This window comes from Bos javanicus, chromosome 2, assembly GCF_032452875.1.
Source record: "Bos javanicus breed banteng chromosome 2, ARS-OSU_banteng_1.0, whole genome shotgun sequence".
Classification (NCBI taxonomy): Eukaryota; Metazoa; Chordata; class Mammalia; order Artiodactyla; family Bovidae; genus Bos; species Bos javanicus.
The window spans coordinates 106,947,337-106,961,881 of record NC_083869.1 but is presented as its reverse complement, the minus strand read 5'-3'; the positions used below and the strand labels follow the sequence as shown (position 1 = coordinate 106,961,881).

The 14,545-nt window shown below is 57.1% G+C and overlaps 1 protein-coding gene across 1 annotated transcript; it reads right to left on the bottom strand.

The window, feature by feature from the left end:
• Positions 1-248: 248 nt before the first annotated feature.
• WNT6 (Wnt family member 6) lies at positions 249-13,392 on the bottom strand. Its single transcript, XM_061385246.1, has 4 exons — positions 13,077-13,392; positions 3,250-3,470; positions 2,688-3,022; positions 249-1,075 (listed from the first exon to the last, which is right to left on the bottom strand). The coding sequence occupies exons 1-4, from the start codon at positions 13,154-13,156 to the stop codon at positions 614-616; spliced, it is 1,098 nt and encodes a 365-aa protein (XP_061241230.1). The 5' UTR covers positions 13,157-13,392; the 3' UTR covers positions 249-613.
• Positions 13,393-14,545: the final 1,153 nt, after the last annotated feature.

The following is a 14,545-nucleotide window of genomic DNA, read 5'->3' as shown; positions in this document are numbered from 1 at the left end:
GATACAGACCCTAGATGTGTACCAGAGTGAATAAGAAGAATGCCAAGGGCGGGATCCGGCACTCTTCACCACCAGGAGAGCCCAGTTCTGGAAGACAGATGGGGACCCAGGTGATGACCCCTGAGAGGCCCGTTCTATCAAAACCATCTCCCTTTACTCACTCACTCCTTTCAGAGCCTGTCCCATGGCAGCCCCCCCGCCCCAAAAACTCTGGGCCTAGGTTTAAATATCTTTATTGATATATCCTATTGGTTTAAATATCTTTATTGATACAAAACTCACCCACCCACCCCATGGCCAGTAGTTCTGAGGAGCCCCACATCCAGAGGCCTAGAAACTGGCTCTTTGGTTTCTGTCTGGGGGCCGAGGAGAGAGGCTCTATATGGTCTCCTCATGAAGTCCCCGGGAGCCCCTGTCGGGTGGCTCCCTCAGTGCCCTGGGCCTTGATGAACCGGCATAAGTCTCAAATCCCACCGCCTCGCAGTTTCCAGAGGCCTGGAAGATGGACTTTCTCAGGGGGAAGCCGGGCCGAGGCAGCGCCCTCTGCTGGCGCCCAGAGGTCCCGCAGGTACCGAGAGGCGGCTCCGCGCGCAGTTTCGGGTGCCACGGCGGGTCAAAGGCAAAGGCTGAGCTCCTTGCGCACGCGGCAGCGGTGGCACTGCACCACGCAGCACCAGTGAAAGCGGCACAGGCAGTTCTCCTCGAGAAGCACGCTCTCCTGGCGGTGCCCGCGGCCGCAGCACAGCAGGTCGCAGCCGCTGAGGTCCGGGGCGCTGCTGTTGCAGGCGCGGCCGCGGGTGCCCGGCGAACCCGTGCGCCGGTTGGGGGCGCAGAAGTCGGGCGAGTCGGCGGCATAGAGCAGGTCAGCGCGGCCCGGCGGCTTGAGCGTGCGGACGGCGGGCAGCAGAGCCTTGCCATCGTTGGTGCCCATGACACGCGAGGCGCCGTGGAAGCGCTCGAGCAACCGCGCGCCCACCTCGCGGAACGGGGGCAGCTTCTGCCAGCAGGTGCGCAGCGCGCACGAGCCGGACAGCCCGTGGCACTTGCATTCGGTCCGCGTGTGGCTCCGCACTGCCTGCGGGGAGCATAAGAGCAGGCGGATGGGAACAGATCAGGGAGGTGGGGCGCAGAAAGGCCCAGAGGACCGACAGAAAATAAGATAGAGGAGGGTGGTGAATGGAAGACAGCAAAGAGCAGACCAAAAAAAAAAAAAAGAAAGCCAAATAAAAAAGCGAGAGCGCGCAAAGTGGGAAGGAGGAAATCACGGCCCGACACCCGGGAAAGGAGGAGGAATAATAGAGAAGTGGGAGCAGTGGGGAGTGGGGGACAGTATGCAGTGTAAAGATTCCAGGATCCAAAGCCAAGGAATGGGGGAGAAAGCGGAATGGACAGCAAGGGTGAGATTCTCCCTGGAGGGAGAGGGTAAAGGTGGCAGCTGTCGCACGGATTCCTCTTGCCAGCCAGCCTTCTCATTCCTGCTCTCAGGGCCCCAGGCAGAGCAGGCTGCCTGGGCTCTGTCTCCGCCACCCCTCCCCAATCCTTTCCGACAGGTATGTGGGCCTGTCTGGACATTCCTCTCCAAGTCCCCTCTTCCTCCCACCCATGCCCAATGCCTCAGGCCATAACCCTACAAGACATAGGATATGGGGGTTCCCTGGCACATGCTAGAACTGAGGCATAGGGTGCAGGAGGGCCCCTATGAATGCCCTACTGAGAACTGAAACCCAGGAGTCCTGCCCTTTATTTACCATTTATGTCTGAAGCTGGAATGGAAAACTCACAACCCTGCTAGAGATTTATGGGGTCAGATGCCCCAGGAAGATCATTTCCGGAAGCTCAGAGTCCAGGGGCCAACCTTATCTACAGTCTTGAAGTCTATGGGCCCCCTCCTAGGCCTCTTCTCTTTCCCCTCCACCCCGCCCCAGGAACATCTGACTCATACTGCTTCTTGTCCCTAAACAGGAGCTCCTGAGGCCCTCCTCATCATAGAGGGAAGGGGAGAGGCTGCCAGGGCTCTGGGCAGGGACTGGTCTGGGATTGCCAGGCAGGCAGTTGACAAGTGCCTAGACTGTCACAGCTTTCCTGGCCTCTGCCTGACCCCTCCTACCATCAGGATCCACTCCTCGTCCTTCACTCCTTTCCAAGACCATTGTCCCTGGAGCCTCCCTCACTTCTCCCAGCTCCCCAACCTCCAGATCCCATGCCTTTACTGGGCTTCTGTCCTTTCTCTCATCCTTGGCCTTGGTCTCCCTCCTCAGGCCCTGCCCTGGCAGCCCCTAGCCACCCAAGCTTTGCCCTACTTGTCCTGTTTCAGAAGTATGTCCTCCCTACCTGAGGTCCCTAAAGGTCCTGGGTCCTCTTCCCTGAGTGTCCCCTCCCTACCCTGCCCACTAGGCCATCAGCCCCTACCCCTCCCAGGCCCCCCAAGTGACTCCCTCTTCTAGGTCAGCCACCTTGCCTCCCACTGGCCCAACCACACCCCCAGCCAATCTTCCCCAGTGGCCTCCCACACATTAACAAACTCCTATACCGTGTACCCCACTCACCCCTTCCACAAACTCACTCCTCCTCATATACCACAGTCTCCACATCCTTTCAAACTCACCCACACTCCCACATTTACACACACACACACACACACGCGCGCGCGCGCGCGCGCACCCTTATACGTGCCTGTCCCCACTCACCAGCCGGCCCGCCTCGTTGTTATGAAGTTGCACCAACATACGGATGTCTCCACGTCCCCGTTTGTGCTGCGCGTCCATGAAGAGCCTCGACTTCTCGTCCCCGAAGTCCACGTCGTCGCCGCAGCCTCCCCACTCCCAGGCAGCGCTGCCGTCGGGGGATCCCGCGTGGCCGGGGGGCCCAGGGGTGCCTGGCAGGCCGGGGGGTCGGGGTGGGGCCCGGCCTCGGGGCGCCTGGCAGCCGCACTGCAGCAGCTCGCCCATGGAGCAGGCCTGCGTGACCGCATGGCTGGCGCCTGCCGCCGTTATAGCGAACACGAAGGCCGTCTCCCGGATGTCTGCGGAAGCGGAGAGGGGCGGTCAGACAGCAAGACCTGGGCTGGGTTCTGGGGCGCTGCGGTGGGCGCGAGGCAGAGTGGCGTAGGGCTGGGAGACGTGATCGGGGCCGTGTCCTTTGACCCGTGGAGAAAGTGGGGCTCCGTGGGCCTCCCTCCACCCCCACCCTCTCCTCTGACTCTCCAACGGCGAGACAACAGCCCCCTCCTGGGGTCCTCCCCACACTGACCCTGTTGCAGGATGCGCCCGAAGGCCTTGCTATGGCTGGAGCAGTTCCAGCGTCGGAAGCGGAACTGGAACTGGCATTCCCGAACCCCCAGCCGGGCGCCCCGCGCTAGCTCGGCCACCACTTCTGGCTCGGCCTGGCACAACTCAGCCTGCCGCCCTGCGAGCCGCCGGGCCTTCCTGCAGATGCTGGTAGGGTCCATGACCAAAGGGCTGCCCACGGCCCTGGGAAGTAAAGAACAGCAGACCATGGTTGTAACTCGAAGAGCTTGGGGGAGGGGCAGGAGACCAGCCCCGCCCAGCCCACAGCCGGGAGCTGTGACATGCCTCTTGCCCCACCAGCACCCCCAACTGAGACAGAGATTGTCCCACCTGGTTCTCTTACTATTCCGTGCGTGTGTGTGTGTGTGTGTGTGTGTGTGTGTGTGTCCCCTCTGAGCTAGATTCTAGACTGAAATTGCTATAGATCAAAGAGTTAGTATTATCCTTCTGTGTACACCTTCATTAATAAATCCTTACAGGATTTTGACTCAAGGTGAAGGCATCTGGCACCAGGTAGACCAAGGTTAAAATTCACCAGGCCTAACCCAAAAGGGAAAGGAAGAGGACCTTAACGGAAGGAAGATCAAGCAAGAGGACACTAGTTCGATCTCTGGTCCTGGAAGATCCCACATGCCTCTGAGCACCTAAGCCAGTGTGCAACAATTACTGAGCCCATGTGCTGCAACTACTGAAGCTCTCACACCCTAGAACCTCTGCTCTGCAACAAGAGAAGCCACTGCGATGAGAAGCTGGGCACTCTGCAACTAGAGAATAGCCCCCACTCTCTGCAACTAGAGAAAGCCCGCACACAGTAATGAAGACCCAGCACAGCCAAAAATAAAAATAACAAATAAACTCCATTAGGAAAAAAAAGTAAGCTGTCAAAGAAAAGAAGGTACATATTATAAAGAAATATAAAGAAGAGTAGACAGTGTCAGAAAAGGATCTGGTCTTAGTGGACCACAAGCTGGTCTTGTGTTAGCTGATTAGCCCTGATGCAAGAAAGGTAGGGCAATCCCAGCAATACAGCAAGCCACGGTATGTTAGAGCGGTCAGGGAAGGGCGCCTTTGAGGAAAGTCACACCCCCTTCCTCTCTAGCCCAGATTTCTCCTTCTGTCAGATTCCACCCCTCACCCCCAACCCCAACCCCGATATCTCCCTGTTTCCCTGAGCAGGAGGAAGGCACTGGGGACTGAGTCTCTGAAGCCATGTTGTAAAGTAGATGACACTGACCCCTTCTCCTGCTCCAGGGTCTGTGACCTTTCCAGAGCAAGATGGCAGCAAGCCAAGACCCGTGCACGGGGCGGGGGGGTCTCAGGGCAGATAACATAACTGACTGGGGAGGGGATACTCCTGGGCTTGGTGGGTAAAGACCTTACCGGGAGTTTCACACACTTTCAGAAATCCCTCCATTCTCAGCCTTTGCTTCATCCGAGGCTAGCACTTCCTTTTAGTTGCTGTACATCATACCCCTGAAGGTTCACTCGGCTGGGTATTCACACCTGGAGGGGACTATTTTAATTGGAATGCTCTTATTTGAGCACTTAGCTGAGATCTCTGTCTGGTAGGAATAACTAGGTAGAGTATTTAGGCTGAGGGTAATTTGAAACCACTCAAAAGCCTTTAGCAGGGGGTGGAATAAGATTTTGGGCGGGGAGAAGCAACACCATGAGAAAGAAAACGTGGAGGAAAATGTTGGTAGATATGTACCAAAGGTCAAAGTGGCCTACTTTTCAGCTTAGCCTTAGTGCACATCCACCCCACTGTCCCCATTTGCTCCGCAAGTACGGGCTGCCCAGGCATGTTCTGGGCCCACAACAATGAGATATAATGGGCTTAAATAGCAGCAGGAGGAATTTAGGTCTTAAGGTAGAACTTCTCTCACTAAGGAGTGAGATGCTTGGAGACATGATTGCAGGAAGATGTGTAAGCTCAATCCTTGAGCTCAGTCCTCAATCCTGTAAAGTGTCCTACCACACTCCACCCCACCCCCATCACCACCCTGTCCGGTCAGTGTCATCACCCCTACCCCAGTAGTCCAGGAACCAAAGTTCTCTCCTCAGTGGAGAGACTCATAATCCAAACCTGCCTGCCTCCATGCTTAGGACTTGCCATCACTGCATTCCCACTGTACCTGGGAAGGTCCAGCCCCAACCCTTTCGCATCTCTAGAGAAGTAATAGATGGGGCAGGGGCAAGTGGGCCAAGGGTAGGAAAACCCCTGGCTGTACAAGTTGATCAGTCTTTATCTATCTATCTTTATTTCTATCAGTCTCTTCATCCCCCTTCTACTTATCCCATTTCATTACAAAAATAATTGGGGGCAACTTCCAGTATGGTTGTACAAGGTTGGTAAACAAGACTATGGAGCACCTTGAGAGTTAGGACTGTTATTTTCATTCTCCATGGCAGATTTTTAGCTGCTTAATTTGTATTTCCCCTCCAATGTTTATTATGAAAATTTGCATATTGTGAATGATTACTATGCTTCTCCAATGAATATCATCTAATACATGTTTTTGAGTGAATGAAGGAGCCATCTAAGGAGAAGGTCCTCACTTGAACCCTGTCCACATGTGGCTTCATGACTCCTAATTAGCTTCCAGAAACATTTTCTCCCCAGCTGGATTTAGAGGCAGGGAAACAGGCCTCCACACAGCCATCCAGCTCCTCTTCTGCCACCTGCATCTTGAGAACTCAACCTGGGAGCCTGGGACTCTGCAAACCTGTCTTCCCCACTCCACCCACAAGCTGCCAAGTTCCCCAGTCTCCCCTCCCCAATCCTGCCCTTTGCTAACTCCCTACTTTCCCAAGGCTGACTGGCCTTATCTTCCCAAGGTTACTCTGTCCCATCCCGCTTCTCTCCCCCCTCCTGCTCTGGGGAAGTAGGAGAGGGTGGGGTGTGCAGGCGAGAAAGGGAAAGAACCTCTTGACCTTGTCTTTTTCCCAGAAGCTTGAGATAGGAGAGGAATCAGGAGGAGCACGACAGGCAGAGCCCCCCAGGAGGTGGGGCTGGCCCTGCACAGGGTTGAGGGGCTGCCCTGGAGTCAGCTTCTGGTCCGGGTCTGGCTCCTCAGGCTGGCTGGCTGCCTGGGAACTAGACTTGTTTACAAGCCAGTCAGGAGGAGGGATGGGCAATAGTAGCAGCTAGAATCCCAAGGGACCAGCTTGCTCCCTGCCCTCCTGTCCTCACTCCCATCTTCAAGTCACAGGAAAGGAAACTCCAGAAGGGGACTGGCAGGGAAGTGTTGGGCAAAACACCAGGCCTCACATTTGTACTCCGGTCTCTGTCCACTCTGGGTGAGCTGAGCTATGCTGAGCAAGTCAGTTCCCTCTCTGGGCGTCAGGAAGATAAGGAGTTGGCAAGACAGACTCGAATAGCCTCTCTAACTTTAACACCATCTTTAACCGAATCACAAAATAACTCCCTCAACGCCCTTCTTCCTTTGCCCTCCTTCCTTCCCTTCTGCTTGCTTAGGGACTGAACTCTGCTTTGGGGGCCTCTGAGTTCGCACTGGCCTGAAATCAGCCTAGGGAAGAGGTGCCTGTCTGGAAGCATCTGTGTGTTGGGCGGGGGCTGGCGGTTGGAGCACAATGGTGGTAGGAAATATATAATATGTAGGATCTGAGATCCTAAACAAATAGCCGCTCCTGGGCATAGAAAAAACAAAGCTAGCCCTAAAAGAAATCAGTACATAGACAAGAAGGAACAAGCCTGGGTTTGGCCATTCTAGCTGGCTTGGCCTCCTGTGCCAAGATCTCCTTCCCAGGGACCTCGGTTGGTAGAATAAGTAGCCAAATGAGGTGGCATCCGGGGGCAGCCAGTTCCTCTTGGCAGCATCTGTGAATCTAAGCCTTGGAGGCCTGGGTTTCTGGCCTAACTTACCTTCCCATGCCTGGCTTCAGAGGGTGGAAAATTTTCTAGTCCACTTCCACCCAGTTCACCCTTATTGTACAGGCAAGCAAGATAGGGGACTGACCCCGGCCACTCAATGGGGGAATCCCCGTTGCAATAAATTTAGGCGAATATTTTAAAAACCAAAGGGACTGGAGGAAACAGCCCTCCCACCCCGAGGGCTTCTGATACCTCAGGGGCTTTTGCATACTGTCCTCCACATGGTCATTAGTCTGATCAGGGTTGGCTGACTCTGCATCCATCCCAGATCATACCGCTAAGTTTCCAGACTCAGAGACAACCCCGCCCCCCTCCTCACTTCTAAGTCATCCAAATCTCACACAGCATCTCTCCAAACTCGCCTCAGATCCCACCTGCTCTAAGGAGCCAGTGGTGGGCCCCAGCCCTCACTGACCTCCCTCACCTGCCTCACTCCTGGTGTCACTCATGGGGGCGGGAGTGTTGTTTGTCATCCTGGCCGGTGGCATAATTGTTTTGTTACATCTTCTCATCTTCTCTTTCCAATTAGATATAAACTCATTCCAAAGATCTCAGGGAGAAGTATAATGTCATTAGCAGAACACAACTCGGGGCCTTGAGAATCCATCGGACTTGAGTTTGGATCTAGGCTCTGTCCTTTGCTGGTTCCACAATGTTAGCAAGCCCCTAGCCGGGGAGGTTGGCCTTTGTTACAAGCCTTTGTTGAATGGATGAGGAAACTTAACCTTCTGAACCTCAGTGTCCTCAACTGTAAAGTGGAAATAAATAATAATACCTGCCTACTTCTGAAAAGAGCCTGTCCAGAGAGTGGGCTTCCACAATGTCTTCCCATAGGTGACTTCCCATTCACACCCTTAACCATCTCCTGGGCCTGCACAGTGCACGGCAATCAGGCAGCATGTGTGAATTCCTGAGAACATACTTTGCTCCAGCTCTCCTTAGCCTGGATCTCAGAATCTCCTCCTCCCCTGCCAGTCTAATCCATGGACCAGGAGCACCCTCCAAGATCCCCCCACCCCCCGCCTCCCTTCTCCAGCCAGCGCTCCTGGGTGGATTCTTGAGGCCAAGAGGATCACAGACCTTTCTGATGCCTGCTCCTCTAAAGGGTCTCACAGCCAAATCCCCACTAGTTCCCCGCACTCATTCTGGGTACTCCTTAGTCTGACCCTCAGCTCCCAAGAGCCAGCAGAGGGAGCCCTGAGCCCTGGGGCTGTGGGTGGGGGCTGCACAGGGGTGGGGGAGGTGGGTGGTGGAGAAGGGGTAGAAAAATGTTGCCTGACGGCTGGGCTGCCGAGGAGGCTGGGCCCGGGCCTGTGCCCAGCCCGCCTGTCCTGTCCTGCTCTGTCTAACTCAGTAATTACTGTTCCCCCTCCCCCAGTCCCTACCCCCACCCCAACCACCACATCAAAGTCAGTAATGCCCCAGCTCCATTAACCCCTACCTCCCCACCGCCCACCAGCCACCCCATTCCCTGGCTCCACACCCGCCCCCCTCCCCCGGCCCAACTGGGTTCTTTCTGCCCAGTCCCAGGTGCTGCCCTTCCCACCTCCTCACACTTCTCCCCTTGCAGGGGCTTTCCCTGCCCTGAATGACTTCCCCACACAAGATGGCTTGCTGCTGGTCAGAGGCCTGGACACAACGACCATCCACTGGATATCCTGCAGAGAGTCTGTCCTGTGCCATCTGCTCTCTCATACCGAGGTGGGGAAGCACTGTGAGACGGGGGGAGCAGAAGGGGCCTGTGCAGGGGCCTGTACCCCTTTCCTGACCCCTACCCCTACTGCACACCAGGACACAGCACTCAGAGGGAGGTGGACTCCTGGTCCCCAGCCCTCAGCTACTTGCATTCTGGGTGGCCTTGGGCAAGTCACCTCCTGTCCCTGAACTTTGCTAGACTTCTGTCACTGAGAGTGAGAAGATTGGCCCAGATGATCTGTAAGGTCCTTTCTAGATCTAATTTCTGGATTAAGCAGAGGGCTCTAAGCTAGAGGAAACAGCCAAAGAGAGCAGGTGGAAAGTGGGTGAAGTACTTGCCCAGCGACCTTTCCCTCCCTGTGCTCCTCCTCAAGCTGTCTGGGGAAAGCACCCAGGGCCTCGCCCCACCCTGCCCCTGGCAGGAAGGAGGGTGCAGGCTAGAGGGCGCTCTCCCCACTCCCAGGGGACAGGCTTCTGTGTTCATGAGCACCTCCTGCTCTGACTGGCTGGGTGCCCTACCGCCAGCCTGACTGCAGCCCGGCTGCCCGCACCCCCCAACCCCACCCCACCCCCCACCGCCTCATCCCCTCCACCGCTGCATTTCTTCATCAAAGTACACATTCTGGAATCCCCCTGGCTGGGCCCTGATGATCAAGCCTCCCGCTGACTTCCCCCGCCAATTCCCGCTCCCACCCAACTCCTGGCTTCCGATGAGAACAGGGCAGGAGGGGACTGCACCCCCCGGGAAATGTCACGGTGCCAGGACTCTGGTGGGCTCAGGGCATGCTCTGGCCTGGACCAAGCCAGCCTCCTTTTGCCCCTGCCCTTTTCTGCTCACAGCCCCATTGTCTCCTTCCAGGGGAAGCTGCCAAGGCGAGGGGTGGGGAGGGCTGGGAGGGGAGGCCTGGATGGCCACCCTACCCCCACCATCCACCCCATCTTAAGCTTGTGGGAGCCAGCAACAAGACTGACCATGAAGGGTCAGGGGCCCCAGAGAAAGAGAGGATGGGAAGGGGTGATGGGAGTCATAACTGGAAAGCCTGGGTGTCAGGAAGAAGCCTGGGTCCTTTCCCTGCCTCCCCGAGGGGCCAGAGCTGACCAGTGCCTGGCTCCTGTTCTCATAGGGAAGATGAGATGGGGGAAGGGAGCGAGACCAAGTGGTGCTTTTCCGAGTGGGACAACAGGAGGGTTAGTTTCTTTCACAGAAAATATCAAATGGAAAGAGGAAAGGAGAAGAAGGGAGATTGATTTGGCTATTCTGTGAGAGTGAGCTATTTTCTACATCCACTGATTGAAGGTATAAATAAAGATGGGCCAGATATTGAGAAGAACTTCCTGGGGGAGGATGAGAAGGGGCAGAGAGCAGGATGGGAGGGCTGGGAGCTGATGACCAGGACAGAATCTGTCAGGGCCAGAGCATAAGCTGGATAGCCTGGAGGCAGTAAGCTGGACAAGATGACCTCAAGAGAGCCTGGCCAATGTCCTGGAATCTGGGATTCTGTGATTCACAAAGATATGGTTACAGATGAGAGAGAGACAGACAGAGGTCAGAGGCAGAGTTTAGAAAGCGTTGGAGAAGAGGGGCGGTGGGAAAGAAGGGGGGAAGAGGGAAGAAATTGGAATGGGAAACTTCTGGTGGACCTCGAGCCAGGTCCGTGAGCCTAAGGCCTGGGCCACTGCCCCTCCAGAGCCCTCCTTTCCTAACCAGGACAGTCCGGTCACTCAGAGTTCCTGGGGAACTATGTCTTCCCAGCCTGGCTGCTGCTAGAATGGCAGCATGGACTGCAATGAGCTGCTGTGAGGCCAGCTGCTTTCCTGTTCACTGCTGGAGCTCTGGCCTGGTCAGTGTTCTCTGAGAAGCAGGAAGAAAAGATCCAGCCAACCAGTTCTAGACATCAGGGAGCAGCCTGGACATTTCTTGCCTGAAGAAGCTCTTGCTTCAGGTGAAGCCTCAGGGGTGGGGACAACCTCTCCAAAGTATCTGAGTGAGCCAGTTGCTAGACACCTTATCACTCCAACTCCTCACTCTTCACCCGGCTTGCCCTGCAGCTGTGGCCATGAAGGCCTCTGTGTTCTTCCACACCTGCCCTCCTCCTCTCCTCCCCCACTCCCTCCTTTCCAGCTTCAGGGTCAGTCTCCAAGGGATGAGGTCTCTCTTCCTCTGGCATGGCTCCCATCCAGCAGCCCCTCCCAAACAAAGGAGCCACCATGAACATAAATCCCAGCAGAACGCCATACAGCTCTCCCCAGCACCTTTAGTCTCCAGGGCCCTAAAGACAAAGGCTCCGCCTCCCAGGAGCAGGGAAAGAGGACCCAAGAGGAGAGGGCAGTCAGTGAAATGCCTAACTGGTATAATGTCCAATGCATGGACTGCAGTGAAAGCATAGAGAAGGCAAGGGAGGGAAGACAGAGGGGCAGCGTCATGGAGGAAGTGGTATTTTTAAGCGGAAGGATGATAAAATTGGGACAAATAGTAGGGGGTGGAGTGGGGTGGGGAAGGAAGGCAACAGCCCTCAGGGAGAAACCTCTGTCTCCATACTTTGAGAAAGGGCAAAGTTAGGACAGGTGTGTATGGGGAATAAGAGATAGAGATCCCTTTGCAAAATTTTGCTAGAAACCCTAGATTTTAATTTAAATTGATCCCCCTTTCACCCTTGGGGATTCTGGCCAGAACCTGGGGTGTGGAGGAAAGGACTTACATTTAGGAGCACCTCCCCAACGTCAGATTATGTTGTAGGTCATCCCACCCAATCCTCCTATCAACCGTTCCAGGTAGGAGGACTGACTCCCTATCTTACAGTTGAGACATCAGGGAGCAGGGAGAAGTGACTTGCCCAAGGTCATAGGCTTGACAATGGGGGGAGATTAGATTGCAGTTCTCTTTATTTCAAAGCTGCTACTGCATTATTCTAAGTCAGGATCCAAGGACTCATGTTGCCTGGCCGAGACTTAGGTCGCCCTGGCTTGGCCCCCTCACTGACACCCTGAGGGACTTCTCTCCTACATCATGGAAGTGGGATCGTGGCCAGCAGCTCCCTGTGTGGGCATCCAGCTATCTTCCTAGAAAAGAGGGAACTGCCTGCCCCACCCCTTCTTCCAAATCCCCGGGTTGGAGAGGAGTGGAGGGTAGAGAATCCAGCCAATGATATGGCGGTATGCAAATAGACAAGGTTTTGACTTGTTAGGATTGGCTAATGCACCAGCGGTATCGTCCAAGTCCCTCCTCTCTAAACACAACTATTCCGGGCGGGTCCTCGCTGCTCCCAAGACTGAGAAGGGGAAAAAAAAAAAGTCTACGGGATCCGGATCGCTGAGCGGTCCCGGCCGGGCACCCACCTCCCCAGCCTCTATCCATCCCGCAAGACTCCAAGTTCCCGCAACCTCAGCTGCCTATGTGTCTGCTCTAGCTAGGGCAATCTGGGAACTCGACCCCAACCTTTGGCTGGCCAGGCCTTGTTCCCTTCCACCAGGACCCTCCACGATTCCCAGCAGCACATTTTTTCATCCATGACCTCTACATCTGGAAGGGCCAGGAGCTTGGGTCCTTTTCCTGCCTTTCCTCCTCTTTGCTCGGGGAGGAGAAAGTAGAGAAAGCGAAGGTTCTGACTCAGTTTCCCCCTTTACGCTCCCTTTCCCGCCCCTACCACCCATTCTGAAGGAGCCCAGAGAGAAGCTGGTGGGTTTGTGAGCAAAGTGGGGCGAGAAGAGGCAGCTACTTGACTCTCCCTGCCAGTGGTTTCCCACCTTGTTCTTCTCTTTCCCCCAAATTCAGCCTCTCTCCCCTAAATCCAAAGCCGTCTTAACACACTCTTTTATTCATTTGTATCTCAGACTACAGATCTTGCCCCCGTCTCCCCGTATCTCTTTCCTACCCATCCGCTGATTCCTCGGTGACCTGGGTTGAGCGCGTAACCTGCGGTTGGGGTGGGACACAGGAGGAGGAAATACAGTAGAATGTAGGGAGGGGGGCAGGGGGTGTGTGGGCACGTCTAAGTGGCAGTACAGAAATGCCCCTAGAGGAGGTCGGCAGAAGCGGCACGCACCTCCCCCTCGCGTCTCCAGCTGCGGAGGGGCTGGGCTCCGCGCACAGGTAGAGCCGGGAGGCGGCGGGAGCGGGATCCGGAGCCCCACCTTCGGCCCCGAGGTCCCCACGTCCGAGCTCCAGGGGCCCCGCGGGGGCAGCCAGACGCAGCACTCACCACCACAGTCCGCCGACGTGCGCCGGACTCAGGAGCAGCAGCAGGAGCAGCCCCAGGCGGGAGGGCGCGGGCGGCTGCATCGTGACAGCTTTAGGGCCGGCGGGTGCGGGCAGGGCGCGGGGCTGAGGGGCCAGCCGCTGCGCGCGGGGGCCCGGGCTTCAGGGCGAGCGCGGCGGCGGCCGGGAGGCGATGGCTCCGGCGGCGGCGGCGGCGGCGGGGGGGCCCATCCTGGGCGAGGAGGGCGCGGCGGAGGCGGAGAGCGGACAGGGCAGCCAGAGCCTGTGTCTCCTGCCGAGCTCGCTCGGGAGAAGAAATCAGAGCCGGGGGCGGGGGTGGGAGGGGAGCGGGGCTGGGGCGGGGGCGAGGGGCAGGGGGGCCGTGGGGGTGGCAGTTGCGACAGTCAGGCGGCGGGACTCTCGGGAGGGAGCCGAGCGCCCCGGGGCGGCGGGCGCGGAGCTCGGCGGAGGGCGGGGCCCGAACACGCTCGTGGCTGGGGGACCCGCCTGCCTCGCCCCCTCACCTCGCCTCTCTCAAGGCCTGGGAGCCCCCCGCCGCCGCTCGGAGTCGGGGGCAAGGAGGGGCGGGGAAGCAGGGTGGAGAAGGGTAAGCGGGGGGAAGGAAGAGGAGCGAAGGAATGGGGGACGGGCTGGAAGGGAGACGTTTGACAGGTTTGTTGACTGTAAAGAGAGAAAACTTCCCAGGAATGAGGGAGTTTGGGTTGGGGGGCGGTGCGGAGTGGGATGCTGGAGCGGGGGCCGGGAGATGCAGTCTGCCCCCGGCGCTGGGTGCTCCGGGGAGGGGTGTAGAACTCGATGGCCCGATGGGCAGACTCCAGAGGGGGTCACCTCTGACCGGACCCCGCCTCTGAGCCGCAAGCCCCCCTTTTCAGCCTTTTCTTGAACACGGGAGGAAGCAATGGGCCTCCACTCTGCTCCCCAGCCCCCGCCTCATCAGGCCGGCACTCAGGGGAGGAGGTGCGGGAGGGCAGATTAGACAGCCAGAGAGAAGAACCTCTTTATGGCCTGCGATCAAGCGCTCGCACGTGCAAGCGAGCGACAGAGTGGAGGTTGCAGAGCGAAGGGTCAGGACTCACTGCAGCCGGGCCTCGTGAGTCCGAGGGTCCCTGCCTCATCGCTGTTCCCCCAACTTGGCCGGGCCGGAGCGGGTGGGAGGGCAGCTGCAGGTGAGATGGCATTTTATCTGATTCTCTAATGCCACAAAAATGTCTTTGATGCCCCTGGCCCCCTCCCCACGAGGGGAGATCAAAGGCCCCCGTGGGGAGAAAGGACAGCTCCATTCATCACGCCAAGCAGGCTGGCAGGGAGCTGTAGTCCCTGCTCCCCGCTCCCGCCCCGTGTGCCCCGGGGGTGCAGAGGGACAGGTGGTGCAGGACATTCCATGGCAAGGGCCAGTCTCCCTTCCACCTCTATCCAGAACAGCCATCAAGTTGTACTGGTGCTCCTGGCTGG

What these genes read in the sequence shown, in the direction of transcription:
- WNT6 (XM_061385246.1), bottom strand. Translation starts at nt 13,156, where the DNA reads ATGCAGCCGCCCGCGCCCTCCCGCCTGGGGCTGCTCCTGCTGCTGCTC. An exon ending in CGGGCGCATCCTGCAACAGG is followed by an intron (nt 3,023 to 3,249) that starts GTCAGTGTGGGG and finishes CCGCTTCCGCAG; the next exon opens with ACATCCGGGAGACGGCCTTC. An exon ending in ACAACGAGGCGGGCCGGCTG is followed by an intron (nt 1,076 to 2,687) that starts GTGAGTGGGGAC and finishes TGCTCCCCGCAG; the next exon opens with GCAGTGCGGAGCCACACGCG.